This window comes from Mustela putorius, unplaced genomic scaffold, assembly GCF_011764305.1.
Source record: "Mustela putorius furo isolate JIRA1106 unplaced genomic scaffold, ASM1176430v1.1 tig00000450_pilon_pilon_pilon, whole genome shotgun sequence".
NCBI classification, from domain to species: domain Eukaryota; kingdom Metazoa; phylum Chordata; class Mammalia; order Carnivora; family Mustelidae; genus Mustela; species Mustela putorius.
Genome location: NW_025421385.1, coordinates 11,685,667 through 11,709,094, shown reverse-complemented (window position 1 = coordinate 11,709,094; position 23,428 = coordinate 11,685,667). Strand labels below are relative to the sequence as shown.

The following is a 23,428-nucleotide window of genomic DNA, read 5'->3' as shown; positions in this document are numbered from 1 at the left end:
AGAAGGAACACAACTGATACATTAAGCACAGGCATTATGAATTTAACATTCTCATTCTCTTAAATGGAGAGCTAGTATAGTTGAGAGGTCAGGGGCTCTGCCCTCAAACTTTACAGGTACAGTAAAATGCAAATGAATATCAAAGCGGCACTATCAATTCAGGAAGCATCTGCTCCCACCTGAGCTTCTCACCTCAAACCAAGTACTTTAATCTCCCTTCACTTTGGTTCCCAAAGAGGGAATATTACCCAGATTCCAGAATCTGTAAACAAAGCACTTTTTTTTTCTAAATTAAAAATATTAAGACCTCTATTTTCCATCTTAAGAATGGCAGTTTATACCTACAGAATGTGACTAATGACTGGCAGACAAAACTGGTTCTAGTTACTGCTAGCACTAAGGAATTTTAGCGGTGGGTAACCCTTTAAAGATCCTGTAATAGGGGCCTTCCTCCAACTAACAGATGAGAAGTTGAAGCTTAGTTAAGCTATTTTACCCAATGCTATATTTCTACTAGCAGAATAAAGACTCCACATCCAAGAAATGACATCTTATTGATGGCTTGTGAACTATACTTAACTGAAAATGAACTATTTGTGTATGATCTCTCCTATCTTTGAGCTTCTCGAGAGGCGCCAAATGGAACTAAATATCAAAACCTCAAATACGGAAAATATTCCAACAGGGAACTAGTGGACCTATTTGTAATACATATTATTCTTGCAACCTCACGTTTCAAAAGTATCACCAAGAAATGGAGGTGGCAGTTAAATGGGGGTATACGCCTGTCACAACTCCTCAAACCCTACACTGCCAACTGGTTACTTTTATGGCATGTAACTTTACCTTACAAAAAGTGACTTAAAATGGGGGTGGGAATATAAACTTGCTAAAAATGTAAGCTCCCTGCGGACAGACTTTTGCCTGGTCCACTCCCCAACTGCATCTCCACCACTAGCACCTTGTAGCTTCTCTGACACGTATTTACTGACTATTGCGCCCTCGAGGGTTTTGGATTCAGCAAGGAAACGTTTACATAACGTAATCCCACGAGTGATACTTTCTCAATATGTTACTTAAAAATTCTTCGCACTAACTTAAATTGATAACTTCACATTGCATGAGCAGCCAAACCAGCCACACACGCAGTACCCTTTCATTAGTGTCAACACACCGAGATCGAATTTCCACAACCGCCTTCCACGCTACGCGACCCCTGCCTCCCCTAGCGTCTGCTCGGCGTCTGCACAACTCGCCTTCACCAGCCCACGGCGAACGCCCGCGAGCACGCCATCATGCCGGCGAAGAAGACGTTCCACGCGTCTCCTGCGGTCCTCTCAGGACAAAGCGGTAGAAGGACCTGCCCTAAGGCCCCCTGCACACCGCCTGACCCCAGACACCCGCCCACAGGGTCCGCGCGACGCCCCCGGGGATGCGGAGGAGCACTGGGAAGACGGCCACCTGTCAGCCTCAAGTCCAGGAGAAAGTTCTGGGACAGCTGCTTCGCTGCTTGCAGCCTGAATAACTTAATGATTTCTCGAATCGTGGGCAACGGCGGGAGACGGAAAGCGCTCAGCGTCCCAGAACCAGCCATGCAGCCCCGCGCCACAGTCCCAATCCTACCACCGACTTTTCGCGCTGCTCTTAAATCATCCGCGGAAAAGGAAGTGGGGGGGCGGGAGCGGGGAAATCATCAAGGCCCGCCTCCGAGCCCACCTTATTGGTCGGATGTACCTCGCCGGAAGCGCTAAGGACAGAAAGGAAATCTGGGCGCACACAGAGCGCATGCGTCGAGTCTCGCTAAGCGCGGTGCAGGCTGGGTGTGCGCTGCTTTTCGCCCTTGAGGGTGTGAAGGCACGGGGAGGGCGGGGTCTTTCCTGGGTGGGCGGTGACCAGAGCGGCCCGGGGGGCGGGAACGAGGCGGGGCCTGAGCCAGAATGCGGAGGGGCGAGTCAGAGGATCTTGGAACCCAGAAACGCTCCGAGGTGCGTTCTCGCAGAGCCGTGCCCAATTCCCCTCTGTGGATGATTGCGGGAAAGCCAATGATTAGAGGCAAAACTATTGGTTGCTAACGATTTTCTCATGATAGATGTTTTTAGAACGTTAGCGTTGTAGGTGCCGGATGGCAGGTTTCTAACTTCTTTCAACCTTAGTTTTTCATCTGTGACGTGGAGATATTTTTTGCAGGAACGTAAAATTGCAGGAACTAAATGATAAAAGTCGGCTGGTGTACAGACTCAGAACACAGTGCAATGCACGGCATACATTAGGCCCGTAATCAATGGTGGCCGTTCCTACCCTAATGATCTGGCGGATGAACGGGGCCAGAGGTTAAAGGCTAGGCGCACCGTTTGCAGTGAGGTGGCCAGAGCAAATCCAATTCTTCTGCCCCCCTCTACACGAATCCAGTCAATGAGAAAAACCGCCTTGTTTAGAGTTCGGGAAGTGTTTTCGCGTATAGCGAATATTTGTTTTTGACCCTTTCTTATACTAACAGTTTTACCATATAAATATTACTAGTCTCAGAGCGGAGAAAACAAAAACTTAGAGAAGTGATATGAATTAATTGATATTCACAAAGCTAGAAAATTGTGGAAACCAGATCCAATCTAAGTTTCTGGACATGTGTGGTAGCTGCTCTTCCTGGTCCCCTGCCCTGGAAGTGTTAGTTGCCACTTCTTGTTGGCCTTCCCACAGTTTTCTTACTGCCCCTCCCTGCTCCAGTTATTGTAGCCTCTTCTTGCAGTACCTGGAAAGGTAAGGATGAAAAGGAAGGGAAATAAACATGATAATACTAATAATAGCTAACATTCATTGAGCTTTTCCCAAAGTACTAGGCTTCACAGTTGATTGCTTTACAGCTATTGTCTCATTAATTGTTACAAAGATAAGGGCTCAGACACGGTCAGCAATTTATCCTAGGCTGCATAGCTATAATAGTGGAATTAGGATTTCAATCCACAAGCCTATGTCCAGAGCCTGCTTTTTAAGCAGAACAGTCCATGTTGAGAGAACATTTGACTTGCCTAGGGTGGTTTCATCAAAGTATAAAGACTCAAGTATGAATTCTGTCTATTAAAACAGAGGAAACAACAAACAACAAAACAAAGGATTGAAATTACTCTGCTATATAGGAGAATTTAGCTTTTCTGACTCTATTCTTTTTTCAAACTGTTGCCTTGATCACAAGCGAATCATAACATTTTTTTATTTCTCAGAGTAGTAAGTTTAAAATAAAGCTAACAGAAAACCAAGTAACTGCAGATATGATATGAGTGAAATCGATGAATGAATTTTTCACAGAGATCTCAATGGAAAACCCAACCACCATCTCTTTTAACTATGTTTAAAAAGAACTGTGAGATAATCTGACATAGCTCCTAGCTTTAGAAAATTGGAAAGTGACTGCCAAAGAGGTAAGGTGATTTGCCCTACATAGCACCGAAGTGTAGTTTGAAAGCCTTAACTCTTGATTCAGAGTCCTTATATTCCACAGCATACTGGGAAAGGCGTTCATTCACAGTTATATTGATTATTTCATTTACTCCTCGTAGTGTTCTTATGTGAATGAGATTGTTACTGTTTTACTGTGAAGGAGGTCATTTAACTTACCCTATGATCATGTAGCAAAGTACAGAAAGAAGATTTTAAATTTTTTCTTTTCTGATTGTGATCTCATGGGCCACAGCACTCATGGTAAATTATTTTTAAGTTAACCACTGTATGTTAATTGTATAAGCTTATTTAAATAAATGGAAGATGAATCTGAGTATAAAGCTTAATTTTACAGTTTTCCTATGGCTATATACTAAAACAATCACAATAAATAGATGCAAAGCTATACAACATAAATGATGCAAGGGGTTAACACTGCTCTGGATGTAGACTGGCAGGATTTTGTTTTCTTAGAGTTCAGCTTACTAAGGTTATAGTGTGCCATGTAATGGTTTTCTCATCAATTTTTGGGATCCAAATTACCACCAAATTTTTGCCATTGTACCTTGCCTTTCCTTGTTGGAACATGGAAGCTACCTATTAAAGTCAGCTTGTATCTATCTGTTTTCATTAACTTGGAGAAATGAAGTTGAATTACTTGGCACTAGTGCTATCCTGACTATATATGTTGCATGGCAGTTAGGTTACAACCCATTATTTACAAAGTTTCCCAGGCTACTTCACTTAATTCTCATTTCAATTCTGTGATATAGCTTTACAAAGATACCAGGTGTGCCCTGTTATGGCGCTGGTAAGTGCAGCTGAATCTCAAATTCTGATCTTCTGAGTCTACTCTGGTCTTTTACCTCGGGCATGTGTTAAATAATTGTTGAGCTGAATTTTTAAAATTCCATTTTAGAAGAATCGTCCAAGTTTTTAAAATAGTTCTTGAGATCTAATTTTTATCATCATAAATACTGATCCTCAGTCCTTTAATTTTCAGAAAATTATGCATAACTCCCTACAAAGCCTATGAAATCAGCAGGGGGTATTTTAGTAGTGTATTTCACATATTAATGCAAATAGTTTTATCCCTTAAAGAGAAGTATGCAGTTTCATCAGTTTTGAAGCTTTGAAGTATCTGCTTCATCTAGATACAGATTTTAACATGCTAAAATATTATAATTAATACAGAAATTACTAGCCCCACCTATCAGTGAAGATGAAGAACTACAAATGATTCATATTGCCCTGTAATACAGAATTTTAATTTTCATAGATCCCAGAATGGTTATATAGCAAAATTACTTATTATTTTAGCATTTACTTTAATGGAAATGCATATGTGACTTTATTTGGCAAAGTGATTTAGTGTCTATTTATAGAAAAAGGGCTAATTCCAAAAGGTTGTCATTTTACAGTTCTCTGAAATAGACTTGAATGCCACAAAGAGCAATATCTTTCTGCCGTGTGGGAATTTTCCAAGAAAATTAAATATGGCTTGGAATTGCCAAATTGAACTTTATAAAATGACTATTATGGTATGTAAAGTGCCCTTTTCTGATAGTATTTTATAATTTCACATAATATGACTCAATATGACTCAGTGCTCTTGAGAAATATTAACAGCTGTATTTTACACATATTTAGGCTTTTTTTTTTTTAATGGTTGTTTGATGCCCACTGTTCACAGAGGAATCTAGTGACCTACCTAGAGGTAAGAAGGAAATACATGATAATTCTGAACAGACAGACCAAGTCCTTACTCTCTGGGGATAGAAGCAGGGCAACTTGTGGCAAGCAACACAGGCTGATTGCCTGAGGGAACCATGTAACAGTAACACTATTTTTAAAAATACAGTGTTTATTTCTATTCCAGGCAGTATTTGAAAACCTGCAGATTATCCCCAAAGATCTGTGAATTATTGTCAAGTATCTTAATGAGGTGCTGAGGACAGACAACTCAGAGAGCTGTGGGTAGGGTTTCTTTTCTTCCCTTTTTTCCTAAACAATAAAGCAAAATCTTTTGTGAAAGAAGAAAAAAACCAGCACACGATAAAGGCATTATAAAAATAATTAGCCTTTATTATATTAATAGTTTTTTAGTCTAAACCTCAACATTTAATTGGAAAAAAAGCTTAAGAATTATAAAACTGTGAGTAAGAACACATTTGCATTTAATAAGGCACACGGAGCACAGAGACATTGAGTGTCCAAGATCTCCCAACTCTTTACTGAGAGAGCTTGGACAATGTGACTGCAGCTTTGGGTCATGAGTCCTCTTTCAATAGCTGGCAGTTAACTTCTCTTTGGAGTACTCTGTTCTCTCAACTTCTACCACATCCTGTGTCTTTCTTTTTCCCAGATGCTGACTTGACTTCTACCCGAAATCTCATGTATATGGTATCTCAGGGCTCAGTGCAAGATCTTTTTTTTTTCCTTCCTCTCTTCTGCTTCTTCCTAGATGGTCTCATTAATTTTCATGGGTTTAATGCCATTTCTATACTGATGCTTCTCAAATATATTTCCAGCTCTAATCCTGCATCTCTAACTGCCTGCTGTATGCACCACTGGGAGGTCTCAGATATCTCAAACATGGTATGTTCAAATAGAATGCTTGCTTTTCTCCATAAAATGTTGTCTCTCCACCAACTTCACCATATAGTAATTCCAGAAACTTCAGTTTATCTCTCCCTCCCCTGAACACCACATCCTACCATCATTGACACCTGAGAACAGATCTCACCCCAGACTTCTGCTCTCCATTTGTGAAGTCAACATTTTTCACATACATTCTTACAACAACCTCCATCTTCTTGATCTACAATCCATTTATATTCAGCAGCAAAATGATTTTAAAAATGTGAATTGGATCACTTCAGTCATCTGCATTCAATCCTTCAGGGGATGCCAATTGCATTTAAGATAAAAATCCAATTGCTCGCTTGGCCTTAAAGAGCCTAATTGGACCCCTGCCTAACTTCGACCTCTTTCCAATAAACTACAGGCACGCTGGTCTTCTTTGCTCCTCAGGCATGTCAGGTCTTTGCTTCCTCTCTTTTCCAGCATGTATAGATTTCTCTGCCTGGAATGATCACTTTCTGCTTTTTGGTTGCCTTCTCTTTTTCCATGTCTTACCATGGAGGCTACCTTCTCAGAACTCTGCTTGTTAAGTTCTAACAGGAAACAAGGCTAATCTGACTTTTGATTACTTTTCCATCAAGTTTGCTTTTACGTTGCTACCTCCAAATCTTTTCTTTTCTTCTTCCTTCTTTTCTTCTTCTTCTCCTCCTCCTTCTTCTTCTTTAGAATAGGTTTTTTTTTTTTTTTTTTTGGATTGTCTTAATAACTGTCATATAAACACGTTTCCTCCAAAGGTTCCATTTTGGTAGAACAGACTCAGAGCATGCAACTGCTCCCTTTCCTTTCTATGTTTCTGTTAATTCACTTACCAGGAGTCAGTGTCTAACCATCAGAAAGGATGGCAGAGGTCTTAGAACTTGAGCAGAATCCTAGAGGCTCCCCTCAATCCAAGTACAATTCTTTGGTTGCTGGACAGTGAGGAATTCTAAGGAATTTTATGGGCGAATCCAATGTGGCTCCAGTACAAAGGGAAGGTACTTAGGGAGCCTGAGAGCATCTATTAAAATAGAATACAGCAGGTGTGGCTGTACCCTATTGTAATATTTTAACAAGTACAGTGTGCTCAGGGTAAATATCAGTCAATTCTGGTTCTAGCCAAGGGATGACCTCTGTGACTCTCCATCTTAGTACTTGTTTGTCTCCTTTGGTACAACTATACTTTATTTTAGTTATTATTTTTGTTTAGGGTTTTTTGTTTTTGTTTTTGTTTTTTGCTGTCTGCCTACTAAAGTGTGGGACCCATGACAAAAGGGCAGTATCTGTTTACTAATGTGAAATGACTATTCACCTAGCATACAGCTTGAAACACACTCAACTCTTTAATAAATATTTGCTAAATAAATGAATGAAAACGACTCCCTCTGATTAGAGTAGACTTTATATTCTAAAGAAATGTGAAACTCCAAAAAATTCAAGTTGTTCTTAAACCTTAAAAGTGTGGATAGACTTTTTATAGAATGCCTGGCTTTTTTCCCCAAGTGCACATGTAATGAAATGACCACATCAGCCTTTCCAACAGTCTCTCTTTCTCCAGGCTTTCCTTTCTAAACCATATCTGCTCATGCCCTTTCTATAGCTTAAAATTTTTCCTGGTGCCTCCAACTTAGAGGAAAACAGTTTAAACTTCTGGTCCCAATCAAGGTCCAAAACAGAGAGGGCCCAAATCTTCTCTAGTGCTACTTCTGTTATGTGCTCTTTCTTTCCCTCCAATGTATCCTGAAACTCGCTGTTCTGTAAGAATGCTCCTGCCACTTAATGTATTTCCTCTTCTGAGTGAAATTCTATTCATCTTTCTGAACCCAACACAGTGTGACCACCTCAGAGAACCTTCTTGATACTGACTACCCTCATGGTACTTCCTGCGTTGGTCCTGATCCCTCTCACTTTGAATTTCTACAACACTGCATTATAAAGCCAGCAGAGTACATATTGTATCTCAGTATAACACGCCTCATAATATATTGCATTATAGTCATACAATGTGGAGTCTCCTTTGTTAGAGTCTCAGTTTTTCAAAGGGAACAATATCTTTCATTCTTCTTTGTGTATTTTACATTAGCACAGTGCAACAGGCACTCAAGGTATGTTTCTTGATCATATTCAAACTGTGGAGATTTTTTCCCCCTGATTTTAGACAAATAAACTGTCCAGAAAGGTGCACTAAATAGAGCAGCAGTGTTGCTGAAGTCAGGCAAATTTGAGTCAGAATCCAGGTTCCACTCTACTTTTCCTTATGTGACCTTGGGTAAGGTACTTAAGCTTTCTGAAATCCAGTCTGTGGTAGAAAAAAATAACAACTCCTAAAGTTTTCCACATTCTAATTTCCAGAGCCCGTGAATATCTTAAATTCCATAACAAAGGCGAATTAAGGTTACAGATGAAATTCAGTTTGCCAACTGTCTGGTTTTAAGAGAGATTATCCTGGATTATTGGGTGAGCCCAGTGTAATCACCAGGGTCCCTAAAATTGGAAGACAGGATTGCAAAAGAGACCCAAAGAATGGCAGCATGAAAAGGATACGGCCCACTGTTGATGACGGAAAATGGAAGAAGAGTGTCAAGAGCTGAGAGAATAAAACCTTCAAGGTGTGAGTCTCTAGAAGATGGGAGCTTCTAGAAGACGGAACGACAAGGAAATGAATCCTCCCACAGGGATTCCAGAAAATAACACAGACCTGCCGACATCTTGATTTTAGGTCAGCGAGACCTACTTCACATTCTGAAGCAAGATAAATTTATGTTGTTTCCAGCCAGCAAGTTTGTAGTAATTTGTTACAGCAGCCCTAGGAAACTAACACAGTTTCTTTACCTATAATGTGAGAGTAGTAACAGATAACATATTACAAAAATTTTTTAATATTAAAATATCACAAAATGCTATGTATCATTATATCTCATAAGATAATGCTTATGAGAGACCATTACTGTGCCAACCCACTGAAGATATTTCATAAATGTTAATGCTTTTCCCCTTCTCTCTTCCTGTCTGAACGCTCTCGTCTAGCAGATAGATATAAATCTAGCTATATATAATCAACATCGAATTATTAATACTCTTATGGTATTTAAATCAAATAACCATTAGAATATTTTTCCTTTATTGTTGTAACATATGACAAAGTAAGCTCAGAGGATTACCTGCCCATTTCTTATTCTGTGGCTCTCATGAAAGATGACTTTCCTTTCTGCAGATTTTTATTGAGCATGGCAGCTAAATATTAACTCTTTATTTTTTTTTTCGTTATTTAGAGACACTGACACTTTAATGATAGAGAATTATCTAAAGGATAGATTTATAAATGTTATACTTTAAAAAAAATGTGTCATTTGACCTTCTTATTACCTAGTTTAAAAACTGCCATTGTTTTAGCCTATTCAATACTTCTCTTGTTCTTTTTGGGGAGGGGAAGCTGAGGAAGGGTAAGTGGTTCTAATTCTGCAGGAAAGTTTAGGTAACAGTTATGCCAAATCTGGTAGCAACACAAAACATAAAATACTAAATTAGCATTCCAGAATCTTAAATTTTGTTGTGAAATGCAGGTGCATGATGTTGTGACCGAAATCCTATAATTCTAGGCTTGAAAACTGTTTGCTCAGAAGTGATATGAATGGGAGAGGAGACTGGCTTCGGCCTATAGTCACTACAATAGTGAACTTACTTTGCATTGTGTTCATTATATTACATCATGTTATAGTAATCATATATCCCATTGTACCAAGTATCACTTTATAATTCATGTATTACCTATAAATTAAATAAGCTTTTGTGGTTTCAGCTAGATATCCAATCATGATGAACTAGTCATTCCTTAGGGAAAATGCCTTCCGAATTCCAGTCATATTACCAATAACCTGCTACAAGGATGCCTAGGTGGCTCGGTCAGTTAAGAGTCTGACTCTTGACGTTGGCTCAGGTCACACTCTCAGGGTCATGAGATCAAGCCTGGAGCCTTGAGATTCTCTCTCTCCCTCTGCCCCTCCCCCCATCCCTCTCTAAAACAAGTATACAAACACACAAGCTGCTACAAATTGCCACACTGCATTCTGGAAACTATCCCAGTTATTCTTATTCTCCTGCATTTCAGTCTGTAGCCACTTCATATTCTTCACACCTATTTTTCAAACTTTTAGACTGTGACTCAGAGTGAAAACACCACTTCTATTCTAACCCTGTACACAGCCTCACATCCACATACACAAAGTTTCATAAAACAACCTAACTATGTGTGATACATCCTATTTTCTAAACCTTTCCATTTTGTTTTCATCATTTTTTTCTCTAAAAAATGATCGTTACAATATATTATACTAATTTTTACCACTCAGTGATGGAAAATGACCTGCCAAGATCTCTACCATTCTTCCTTCATTTCTTTGCGATGACTGCTCTGTATTTCATATGACATATTTATTTTGTTTGTTTTTTAAATTTTAAAGTGCTAGCAGGGCAGATCATTAGCAAGTGCAGTAGGTGGGTAATTTTTTTTCTTGAATAAATATACACTCTGCATTTATTATAAAAGTATAATGACTTATGTCATATCAGGAGATCATATACTGTTTCCTCACTCTTTTATATTCATTGCTTTTGAAGGGGGGTTCTTAGGGTATATACCCATTTCTAGAACATAAGCAGAACATAGAGCATTTTGCTTCTTTCAGATGGAATGCAGCTGATGCATTACTTTCACGAAGGAAGCTTTGTTTGAAAGAGATAGGCCCAGAGGCTTATACAATTTGGGAGACTCTCTTTAAGAAAAAGAATACAAAATTATAAACCCACAATTAGATATGAAAGTCAATAGCTTTTGGAATGAGGAAAGACATCATAAGATACAACAAATATTTAATAACAAAGAACACAAACATCATAATGTCCAGAAAAGTAACATAATAATAATAATAATTATTTTTAAAGATTTTATTTATTTTTTGACAGAGAGAATGTGAGAGGGAACACAAGCAGGGGGAGTGGGAAAGGGAGAAGCAGACTTCCCACTGAGCAGGGAGCCGAATGCGGGGCTCAATCCCAGGACCCTGGGATCATGACCTGAGCCCAAGGCAGATGCTTAACGACTCAGCCACGCAGGTGCCCCCTCTTTTAAAGATATTTTTTATTATTAACTACTCTCATACTTCTTTGATAATCTTCCCCTTATATTTTTGGAAGCAAATTCTTTGGTTACCTCTTCATATGATGAGGTTTGGGGAATATTTTTCATAGAAAGAATAGAAAGATTAAAAAAAATAGAAAGATAACAGTTTTTGCTCTACCATGATTTATTAAAATTTGGTTTCTGTTTTTCATATTTTAGAAATATTTCTTGCAGCTTTACAAATTATTATTGGCAATGCCATATAAATTGTTAGGATTGTTGTCAAATCTGGAAAACCTTCTATTAAGTTTTTTGTATGTATGATCTCTATGTTTTTAGAGCATTTTGATTTTTTTTATACAGTGTCTAATTTTAAACACTTTGAATTAACGATGCCCATTAACCAATTTGCTGTAGACGTCCTCATTGTAGTGATGTAAGTTTATGTTATATTCATTGATGTCAGTATTTGGTGTCAAGTAATCAAGATATTTAATTCTTTCCAGTGTATTTATATGATTCACTCCTCTTTATTAATTGGGTTATCAAACAATCCAGAGGCCTATTCATTACTTCTCCTTAATTTATTTATTCCTCTTAATAAATTACTGGATTTGATATGATGAAATTTTTTGTTGCAATTCACTTCTTGATATAGGAATAATTTCTACTGATTTTATTGCTCTATTTATCACTCTACTTCTTTTGTGTCTTACCCCATTACTTTTTTTAATCTAAATTTCTCTCAGTTCTTTTAATACATAAATTTAAAGATAACAGAAAACACGTTCCAAATTCACACAAATCAGGTGTCTATAATTTTGCATTTGCTTTATTGAAAGGTTCTAAAATATCATTCCACATTTCAATTAAATTGTACTTTCCTAACTCAGTTTTCCCTTTTGCTGGATTTTCAAGGGATGCTCTAGCGCCAGAATACCACCCAGAAAGGGATGATGGATGGTTTTAACTGTGGTTAAAAGGTCTTACTTTTGCAAGTTTTACAAAAATATACGACCACATGAGTACATTTCCAGGGCCTTCCCAGGGTCTCGAAACAGTCTAGCTCAAGTGAAAAGCCTGACCACTGCCCAAGCTTTAGGGTCCATCTGCTCTGTGCAGGAATAAGGGCCAGACTGAATGACCTCCAGCGACACCATTAGGGAGGACTAATCATGCCCCCAAGGCAAAACAAGAATGTCTTTACAACAGGAGCACCATAGTTTCCTACCTCCTCAAAGTCAGAGTCTAGGGCAAGGACATGGATGCAGCCATGTTGTTTACCTGGCACGTAAGCCCAGGAAGCACAGATGACGATAGGGGAAACAACAGGATAGGAAAGGGAGAAAAGCCAATTAATAAAGGTAAAAAGTAGTTTAGGGGCACCTGTGTTGTTCTGTCGGTTGAGTGTCCCACTCTTGATTGTAGCTCAGGTCATGATTTCAGGGTCATAAGATAGAGTCCTAAGTCAGGCTCTGTGCTCAGCTCAGAATCTGCTTGTCCCTACTCCTGCTTGCACTTTCTCTCTCTCTCTCAAATAAATAAGTAAAATATATATATTTTTAAAGATTTTATTTATTCACTTGACAGACAAGTAGGCAGAGACACAGGCAGAGAGGAGGCAGAGAGGAGGAAGCAGGCCCCCTGCCGAGCAGAGAGCCCGAGGTGGGGCTCGATCCCAGGACCCTGAGATCATGACCTGAGCCAAAGGCAGAGGATTAACCCACTGAGCCACCCAGGCGCCCCAAATAAGTAAAATCTTAAAAAAAAAAAGTTTAATAAATGGTGGGGGCCTAGAACAACGAAGGCCCAATCCCACCAGAGATGCTTTGAAAACTTTGTAAAGCCCAATTCTGAATTCACCCACTGGGAGCTGGGGAGGCCCCCAAAGCTCTGAGAACAGAAGGCAGGAGGGCAGGGGGAAGCTCTTAGTCTGTGCACCTGCAGGTCTGCTGCAGCTAAAGTCAGGAGGGCAGGGAGAGATCGGGCAAGAATGTGTCCCACCTGCTTCTCTGGGTGAACCTTTCTCCACCTGAGAATTTAGGAACGTTCATCGCTATAGACCTTTTTTATTTCATTACGATGACTGAAATTAGACAAGAAGGGGTTGAAAGACAATGTGGAATCATCCCAATTTGCCAAGGAAAGTTCTCTTACCCCTGTAATTAAATTATAGAATGAAGACATTTTGGGCTAGAGATAAAGTACTTTCTTTCAGCTCAAAGGGAGCACAGTTAGAATTTCTAATTCTCTTTACTTAAATTCATTACCTTCTAGGTGTAAAGAAAAGTGGTGAAATATTTTTGTATACACCAATAAGAAACCATTCATTCATGAGAATGATTTTTGCCTTTCTAAGGGTTCCCGTGTGGTGTGTGGTCTTTTTCATTTTAAGGAAGGAGAAAAACTTGACCACTATATTCTCAGTACGATGGTCTCCTATTTGAAGATTGGAATTATGATAATACAAGGGAGAGAAATAAAACATTGGAGAATAGGATTGGTTTTGTAGGAGAATGAAGGCCAGACTGTGCTAATGAAGCTGGGTTCTTGCCCAAATTCAATCAACGCCATGAACCTTGAGAAGCCATTTCCTTTCTCTGTACCTCGGTTCCCTCATCTATATGATAGAAGGCTTGGTTTGGTTGACCCTGAAATTCACTTCTGTCTCTGAGATACTGTCGTTGGAAAAATGAAGGGCATAGCATGTCACGAGGCTTGGGTCTCACTGTGACACTATGCCCTTGGTCAGATAGGTTAACCTTTTTGACCTTTACTTTTCTCATCTGGAAAACGAAGGGGCTGGGTTAGATATTCCTTAAGGACACCTCTGCTATATTTAATCCAATGAAATGAAAAAATGGGGCCAGAAAATCTGGAAGGATGCACAGAAAGAAGACCAGCTTGACCACTGGGTGGCGATCTTGTTCCATTTAAGAAGGATTTTTATAGCTTTTACCAATAGTGCCAAAGTTTGAATTAACTAAGCATAGTGAAGAAAGATTTTCGAAAGGATACTGAAATAAAATCAGGTCAGCAAAAACCCAGAATTATGGTGGAATGACAATAAATAGCAATGCCAAATAGGAGACATAAAATCCCTATAGTGAAGGCAGTAAAACATAGAGGGGTATATGAGAGTTGTGTTTTGGGTATTATTTAAAGGAATATAGGGAGAGGAGTACACTGTAAATTTATATAGTTTTGGAAAACATGATTTAAAAGTTAACTCTAACATTTAAAGATTTAACTTGTAGAATAACCAAGTACCTTAAAACTGCTGGAGTATAAACACCTAAACCTACAAAATCTAAACCAAATCAACAAACATATTTATTTTGTCTAAATCTAAAGGAAACACAAAAGGGAACTATAATCCTGTTCCAATATTTTAATAGCAAGTAGAATGAGCCAATCCACAAGTTTCGAGCTTTTACACATTTTATAGGAGAACTGGGTCTCTGTCAAGCTATTAAGCTTACCTTTAGGATTTTGGAATGATCGCTCCTAGAGTTAATGATCTATCTGGGTACCTGCAGGGCTTTGAGACGAGGTCCATTTCTGTGGAGATAAACGAGCATCCGCAGGAATGCAGGGGAGGAGAAAGGCTTTCTGATCACAGTGCTGCCCACCTCTATCTCTAGGAAAGGTTATAGTCAAAAGAAAAACATAATCTCCCCAATAAAGCATCAGTGAACATGAAGAGGAAGACCCAAGGGCTTGAGGAAGAGGGCAATGCTGGAGAACTAGACTCTCTGGCATGCAACCTTTGCTCTCCCCAATATTGCAAATCACGTCTTGCACAGTAAGCGGAGAGCCTGTGGCCGGAGATGGCTCCAGCCAGCCATTTTCCACTGCAGAGTCCTCGGCTCGCCATCCCCTCTAGTTTTCTCCCAGTTATTCCTTATCCTCCCTCGGAGGGTGCGCACTGGTTTTTCCAAAGGCCAAAGTGTGGGCCTCTGGTTTCCGGTTGCCATGGCTCCTGCTTTTCTCCCCATCCCTTTGATACATTAGCTATTAGCTTACATAATCCTCTCCCAGGAGGATGTCCCCATTCAGAAGAAGAAAGTTATATTGCTAAGTAACCTTTAACAATGAATAGCACTCATTATGCATCTGCTTAATGATACAAAGGCATTGTTTGCTCCATTTCAGGTGATAACAGCAGATCAAAGGCACCAGGACCAGAATGTACTTTAGAAGAGCTAGCGGAGACTGTACGGAAATAATGCTTAGCATTTACGTCGCACTTTATTCTCTCAAAGGATTCCGCAATTATTAATTATCCCGCACAATAGCTCTATGAGGAAGGTCAGTGTCATTAGCTCTGTTTTGCTGATGAAGAATCGGATAGCAGTTAGGAGTTTCCGCACACCGCCGCTGCTGAAAGATCTCGGGTCAAAGCAGACCCAGGGGTGAGGATTGCAGGTAAATTGCGAAGCTGCTGACGGCTAAGCCGAAGGAAGCCACCCCGTCTGAGGTTCCATGTCCTTCGAACTGCCTTTTGAAAACCCTCTGCCCAGAACCGGGTTCTGGACTCGTATACTGCCCCCATCCCCAACTCCTGCACCCTGATTCCTCTTACTCTAATCGCCCTTTCTACTTATCCAGGCTTTTCATTCATTCATTCATTCATTCAGTGAATCTCAATTGATACTTACTGTTGTTGATTTGGCCAGGAATGTAGAAAGGGAAAAAAAAAAAAAAGAAAGAAAACCTGATTCTCAAATGATTTCTGTGTTCAGGAACTTTTACTTTGTAGCAGATGTACCAGGGCACAACCTCGCAGAGGACACGGAAGGAGGAAGGAGCAGAGTCTCCCTGTGAGGCACGGCACTGAGGAGGTGATCAGGGCCTAGGAGTCCAGCAGTCGGGCTCCTAGAGACCCCGGGCGGAGGACATAAGAGTAAGGCATCCTGAGTGTTGGCTACTATTGGCTAATATGACGAACTCCTATTTTGTAATGTTTTAATTATTTCTGGGATGTCTTCCTTTTTTACGGGAATAGAAGCAGTTCGGAAAGAGGTGCTGATTCTGGCCGCACATGGCTACTGTAGGAATCTGGCAGGAGCAGCCACCATGCATTGCGTGCCTGCTATGTCAGATGCTTTGCAGTCCTGGTCTTGGCTAAGCTTCACAATGACCTTGGAGGCAGCTATGTTATTACCCTTTTTACAGTTGAGGAAAGAAGGACTGAAATGTTTAAGTAATTTGCTCAAAGCCACATAGTTCTTTCAGACATTTAAAAGGAATGTGGTGACCTATGCTTTGTGCTAAGCACAGAGATCCAAATGGTGAGCAAGATAGACACGGTCACTCCCTATTTTTAGCTTCGAGTCCTTGGGGAAAGATAAACATTAATCAGATAATAACTACATATCCACATTGAATTATAACCTGTAAGAAAGTCCATGAAGGGAAAGGGAAAGGTATAATGTGGAGAAGCTCAAACATGGTAACCGGATCTGGACTACCAAAGTGAGGACAAATATGGAGGAAAGGTCAAGGTCAAAGACGATGTCCCTGAAGCTGAGTCTTGAAAAATAATGGGCCAAGGTGAACAGCACATGTGAGGGCCTTAATGTAGGAGGGAGCTGGGAGTGTTGGAGTGTCGGAAAGCAGGTCTGCTATGCAGAAGAGGAGGGTGATGAGTCAAGGTGGGAAGACAACTGGGGAAGGAGGTAGGGTCTGTTCTTGTAGGACCTTGTAGCCTAGGGTAAAATTTGATGTTTAGAAACAATAGGTATTCAAGGATTTTCAATAAATGTGTGCCTTGATCAGATGAAAAGTCAATCTGCATGCAAGGGGAGAATAAATTGGAGAAGAGCCAAAGTATGCAAAGGGGCTCTGAGGTGGAGGTGTTGTGATAATTTTGGTGGAGGTGATGGTGGGACCAGGTCAGGTGCGGGAGAGATGGTGAGAAACATGCTGGGTTGTGAAATTATTTGGAAAGTCAGTTGCAGAGTTTTTGGTGATAGGTGTGAGGATGTGGAGTGCAGGAGGAAAAGGCAGGTGTCAAGGCTGATTTCCAGGTGTTTGGCTTGGACAAATGAATGGTTGGAAATGTGTATAAGAGAAACCAAGGGTTGGGGGCAATTTCGTAAGTGGCAGAGGTAGAATTTGAATCTAGCTCTGTTTCTCATCAAAATATACTCTATCGTCATAACACATACCTGTTTTTAGAAATCTGGTATTGAATTGTACTTCCAGTTTGCTAATTGTGATCAGCTTCTACCACCATCCCTGTGATCTGGAAGAAATGCACTTCACCTTTGTTGTCTAGTCTGTAGTGACATCAGCAGTAGAAATGTCCAGCCCGGCAGGAACACAAGGGAGGTCCCTTCTGGGAAGGAGACCTATAATTCCACCAACAGTCCTGTTCAGCAGTTAGGGAGGAAGGCTTGGGCTCAAAGTGTAAGGATTTCACTCTTGTCCCCAGGACTTGTGATCTCTGTGACATCAGGAAAATTATTTAATATTTTAAGGCCTCTTTTTCCTTCTCTGTGAAGAAAGAATTGTAATAGTATCTTCTCCATTGTCGGTTTGGTGGAAGAATCAGAACTATCGCTCATAGGACACCTTTGAATGAATTAGGGAAAGGCTCCTATTCACAAGTAAGAAGTCTTTTTGAGGTTAATATATGATATATTTTTAATTAATTACACAAACATAAAATCATCTTGAATAAATAATACAAATCAAATTATTAAACATAAAATAATATCCAATTTGAATTTTTAATCACAATAATTAGAAAATCAAATTTAAAAATAATAGATACATAACAAGCTAAAAATTTTAATAGCGGTTAATTATGAAATTTCCATAGCAACAAATAAACAAGTGCTCTAATGTAATTAGCAGCTCGTTATATAGTAACCTCTAATTTGTCAATTTAATACTTACTTTGTATATTATTAATGCTAAATTAATATTGGTTATTACCTAGTTACTTGTTTCATAAAGAAAGTGCCTGTATATTTAAGATGGGAACACTACTATCCCATTCAGTACAGAAAACAAGTAGCAATGTATGCATTGCAGTATAGTGACACTGATAGAGTTGTCTTTTTTTTTAAATTTTAAGATACTAACCAATCAGTACTTCAGTAAGAAAGCAGCTTCTTATTTAGAAACAGAAGTTATTCTGAATGTTGTTTGATCATCAAGCTATTTTAATAATTAAATACATTCTTCCTTTGTAAGTTCAAGTGGGAAAGGATATATATAAATCCTATTGAAAAAGACAGTTTATAGTCACCTGCCAAAAAACTATATTAATAAATATGTAGCTTGCTCATTTTTGAAGCTAAATTTGAACTTATAGTAAAAAATTAAAAAAAAAAACCTCAAACTGTAAAATGACCAATACATGAGAGTCTCCTTAGATGTGCTATTTTTGTGCAGTGTACAACCTAAACCACTGAATGCAGTGGTTCTGGGCAGGATTATAAGAGATGATTCTATAAAGTACTTAGTGTATGTGGGAACTGTCAGACACTGAGTGGTCATAAATGTTAGCTTTTTACTTTTAGTTATTAAACCTACACAATAATAGAGGCACTGTAGGATAAAAATGCTCTTGCCCCAGTCCTAGTCCTTTTTTCAATTAGTACTGAATGTATATTGTCAGTGTGGATAATGTACTTTAAAGAGAGATGCTCAACTAAATTGCACAAATGCTTTTTTCAGTGAACGCCTCTCTTTAGCACCACACTACCGCAGGTATAACTATAATTATGGGATGCACAGTGCTTTGTTATCAGTTGAAGTTGATTGCTTGTTCTCAGATTCACTGCAGACAAAAGTCCATATTATGGTTTGTTTTAGTGTTTTGGTTTTGTTCATGGCAGCAGACTGGGAAAGGAAGCCCGATGGTGATTGCTAAAGTACAAATGACTATTAGTCCCAGTAAGTATTCCGCATTGGGATATCCAAGAGAAAGAAATGGGGGTCATTTAATGCTCAGTGGTAAGCATATTTAAAGAAGAGGTGAACCAGAGGACCTTCTGATGTGATTTAAAATGATTTAGGAGGACAGAGGAAAAAGATATGGGAGAGGTTTTCATAGACAGAAGACGATATTTAGCCCAAATGCTTCCATTATGATCAGAAAAGCATGAAAATGCGAACAAGAGGAAACAGAGGAAGTGATGTGGGGAAGTCAGGGGCACTGGCTTGGTAAACAGTGCACAGAGAAAGGTGAAAACTTCACATCAACATGTAAGGTTGAAAGCAAGAGCATGAGCGGACAGCAGAGAGACAGCAGAATGTTGAAGCCAAGCATGGCATTCCTGCACGCTGAGCTGGGGTGAGCAGAGGTTCAGGGGCTCCAGGGTCATTTCTGCAGCAAGTCCCAGAGGAGAACTGGTTGTGAGAGGATAACCTCAATTTTCTTTTTGTTAGTTTTATTTCTTGAAAAATCTTTCGTCTTTACCACCGTGTTGCACTATTTTGGAAGGCCTTTGTTTTTTAAAAAGAAGAATACCATTATCAGTTCAAAGCATCGACAGTTATATGGGGCTAATTGAGGACAAATATTTCTGGAAGGTGGTCATTAAGAAGAGAGAGGGAGCACCAGGAAAAGGGAGCACCTTTCACAAAGGTGATCGGTGAGAAACCTGCTAGAGAAAATCAGAGAGTGAGCCAAGAAATGAGAAGTCTGAGCTCTGATGAAGGGAAATCATTCATAATAGCGACAGCTTTTCTATTATACATACACGGACTTCTGTACTTGTATATCTTTATACTTATAAAATCAAGAATAATTAAGTCATGTGAAGGCAAACTTTTTCTGCAAAGTACTCAACAGTCCATCATGTAATAAATATTTCAGTCTTTGAGGGCCATACAGCCTCTGTTCTGCTACTGCAGAGGAGAGCCAGCCACGGACGGTATAAAGATGGATGAGAGTGTCTGTTCCAATAAACCTTTATTTACAAAAAACGGATGTCAGGCTGGGTTCGTCTTGTGGGTTATAGTGGATTGACACCTGATCTTAGGAATTGAATCCTCACATTTCCAGATGCAAACAGGAGATCCAGAGCATTTCAGTCAGCTACCCCAAACATCACAACTCAGGAGAGGGGTGTATGAATTGGAGAATAAGTGTTTAGGTATATGCTAATTTTAGAGGGCGCTAAATGAAACTTAGTTGTGCTGAAGTTATTCTCAGACACTTTTTGAATGCTTCACTCTGGTCCATTGAAGCTTTTGAATAGCTCGGAGAGGACTTAACTCTTAAAGCAACCAAGTCTTTCCAAGTTAATTTTGGATGGATCATCTTTCTAAGGTCCCTTCAGTTTGCCCACACCTTTTAAAATAGCATTTCATTTAACCTTTGTGAAAAAGAAGACTCATGTTTGTGATTTATTATCAACTTGAGAGCTAAGTAGACCATTAGGTATCATCCAACCAAGTGCCCTTGGGAACGACGGGGACTCAGAATCCTGCTCCACCTGTGTGGGTCCGTGTTGACTCATTCAAGGGCATCTGTGTCTTTTGGGGGCCGATCGGTTCTCTGGCTGTGAGAGGACTTACGCCCAGCAGTACCCCATTCCCCACCCACAGTGGGTAACCGAGATGATCAGATGATGCAGCTTGTCAGAACTGCGGTTCCCTGAGACTCTCTGTTCTTCCCTTCTTCCTGCCTAGCTGCCGCCCATGAAGACCCTCTTCTAGCCACTAGCCTAGCAGAAATTAGAAGCCTTATTCCTGGGTTTGTTATTGATACCCTCAATCTGATATTGGGTCCTCAGTTCCCTCCTGTGTGAATGCCCCAGGAGCTTCTGCTGCTCTAGAGGCTCCTGACACACATGCCTGGTCTAGAGCCCCAACAGCTGTGACCCTATCTAGCTCTGTCCTCTGATGGAACTGGGGATGTCTCTGAATTGTAGCTCCCTTTTCCCAGACGTACCTTCTTGCTTTTGCTGTCCTTTGTTCCTTCATCTCGTTTTACCCCATCCTGACCAATCCCTGTTGCCCAAGTACTCCTTGGAGTTTCCAAGGACAAAGGGGACAAAGCCCCTGAGACCAAGACTTCCATTAGCAGATAAAGAGTCTGGACACTGCATGTGACCTTAGCACTGATTTGACATTTGAATAGGGCATTAGCCACAAGTTCATGAAATGCCCTAATCATTGTGATTTGGACCATTGGCTTAATCTGTCTGTATGAGACTGTCAGGTTCAACCCTGTTTTTTTTTTTTTTTTTTTAAGATTTTATTTATTTATTTGACAGACAGAGATCACAAGTAGGCAGAGAGGCAGGCAGAGAGAGAGGGGGAAGCAGGCTCCCCACCAAGCAGAGAGCCCAATGTGGGGCTCAATCCCAGGACCCTGGGATCATGACCTGAGCCAAAAGCAGAGGCTTTAACCCACTGAGCCACCCAGGGCCCCTCAACCCTGTCTTTTTAGGCTGACTCTGTGCCCCTCACCTGTCAGCCACAGGTACCATCTTGCCTCCCAGGGGAGCACATCAGCTATTACAAGGAGCAGATGATCTCTGAGAGAAGACCTGAAGGGCTTCCTTAGGTAAGGGCACAGCTTTGAGCCATCATTTTTCTAGAGCAACTGTATGCTCTGGTTTGCCTGGGATCATGCCAGTTTACATGAGCTGTCTTGGCATTGTAATGAATGGGCTTGAGTTATTGTCCTGATTTGGGTGAAATCTTATATGGTAAACCTACTCTTCTCATCTGAAAAGTAGAAATAATAGTGCCAACCCTTTCTTTCTTATAATGTTGGTGAGAGGACCAAATGTGATTATGTATAGGAACGTGTTTTAGAAGGATTTAAAGGAGGGATGGGGTAACTGGGTGATGGGGACTGAGGAGGGCACGTGGTGTAATGAGCACTGGGTGTTATATACAACGGACGAATCACTGACTCTGCCTCTGAAACTAATGATATGCCGTATGTCAATTAATTGAATTTAAATAACATAAGATTTAGAAAAGGAAAGAAAGGGAAAAAATGACTTAAAAGAAAAGCTGCCCTGGCAACATGAAGTAGTGGTATTATTTTTTGTTGTTATGATCTCTTTTGGCTTTCATAGACTTATTAGTTCAATTCCATTTTCTTGGATATGTTTTAGATTGTCGAGGTCGTGAAACAAGTTATCTCCAGATTAGAGAGGTGTTATTAGATCTATATACGGTTCCCTTAGCAGTACAAAAATCTCATTTTTTGAAGTTAACACTTCATTTAAAAATACGATTGATTTTTACAAAATAGAAACATGCTACCACTGTAATTTTTTCTCCACTATTCATGCTAGACTTCTGAATGGTAAAACAAAGAAAAAGATCTACAAGTAGAATTTTAAGTAAAGGAGAAGCCATAAAGCACTCATAGCGATAGTACACACGAGCGGAAAACCAGAACACAGAATGCCTAACCCTGTGTGTGTGTGTGTGTGTGTGTGTGTGTGTGTAGTAGTTGTTCTGACTCAATTTAAGAAATATAAACTTATAAGTGCACATTTCTCTGTACCTTTTCATATTAAAATGGACAAATATCCTAAGTTAGAAAAGAGATAATGTAGACCTGGATAGCCAATAAGATGTTGGACCACATCCTGCATGACTGAGAGTTGACCATCTTTGAAGCAATGACATTTCTTCTCTTTAGCAAAACAAGCAACCCCATCTGTAATTATACTCCAGTCTGATTGTGTTCTGACTCTAAGTGTTGCCTCTGGTATACTAATGCACTTGTTCAAGTGGGATTGCTTTTCTATTGCTCTTTATTCCTGAATGACCTGATCCTTTCTAAATACGGAGCAAATGTGCTTATCTTAATGAAATAATTATTTCTTTCCAGGCCTGACAGTATTATTTGGTAAGGTATCTATTTTCAGGCTTCTGATGATGCCTCCAGGCCATGAAGGAGTTAATTTCCCTCAAATGGACAGTGTGAGTTCCTTAAAAGGGAAGAAAGCTCTTAGGGATTTCACAGGAGGGTTCTTGGTTCTTCTACTAGAGCACTTGCCCCCACTGTTTGCTGTAATTTTATTTCAACATGGTGAAAATAATCTGTATTAAAATGCTCCTGAAGCTGAAAACCAGTAGCCCTAATGTTCTGTTTGACCTGCCGTTATTAAAAAATGATGAAATTTCATGTAGAAACATAGATTTCTGGCTTCTCAAAAAATTGCAGTACTTCATGTCAACAAGTTGGCTGGAAGCTGAGTGGTGAGTGGCTGTCCTTTTAATTTAACAGTGGCCTCCTCTCATCTACGAGACTTTGGTTAG

At 39.8% G+C, this 23,428-nt stretch overlaps 1 protein-coding gene across 5 annotated transcripts in view; it reads right to left on the bottom strand.

The window, feature by feature from the left end:
* The window catches only part of TFB1M (transcription factor B1, mitochondrial), a 72,790-nt gene extending 71,112 nt beyond the window's left edge, over positions 1 to 1,678 (bottom strand). For 4 of the 5 annotated variants that reach the window (XR_201194.3, XM_004778193.3, XM_045080155.1 and 1 more), the window contains exon 1: positions 1,462 to 1,678. Coding sequence is in view for 3 of the 5 variants with exons in the window: in XM_004778193.3 (XP_004778250.1) it covers positions 1,462 to 1,594 (133 nt within the window). In the remaining 2 variants the exon portion in view is untranslated. Of the gene's footprint in view, positions 1 to 1,174; positions 1,435 to 1,461 lie in introns of those variants that run through there. The other variant, XM_045080156.1, reaches the window with a different exon arrangement.
* Positions 1,679 to 23,428: the final 21,750 nt, after the last annotated feature.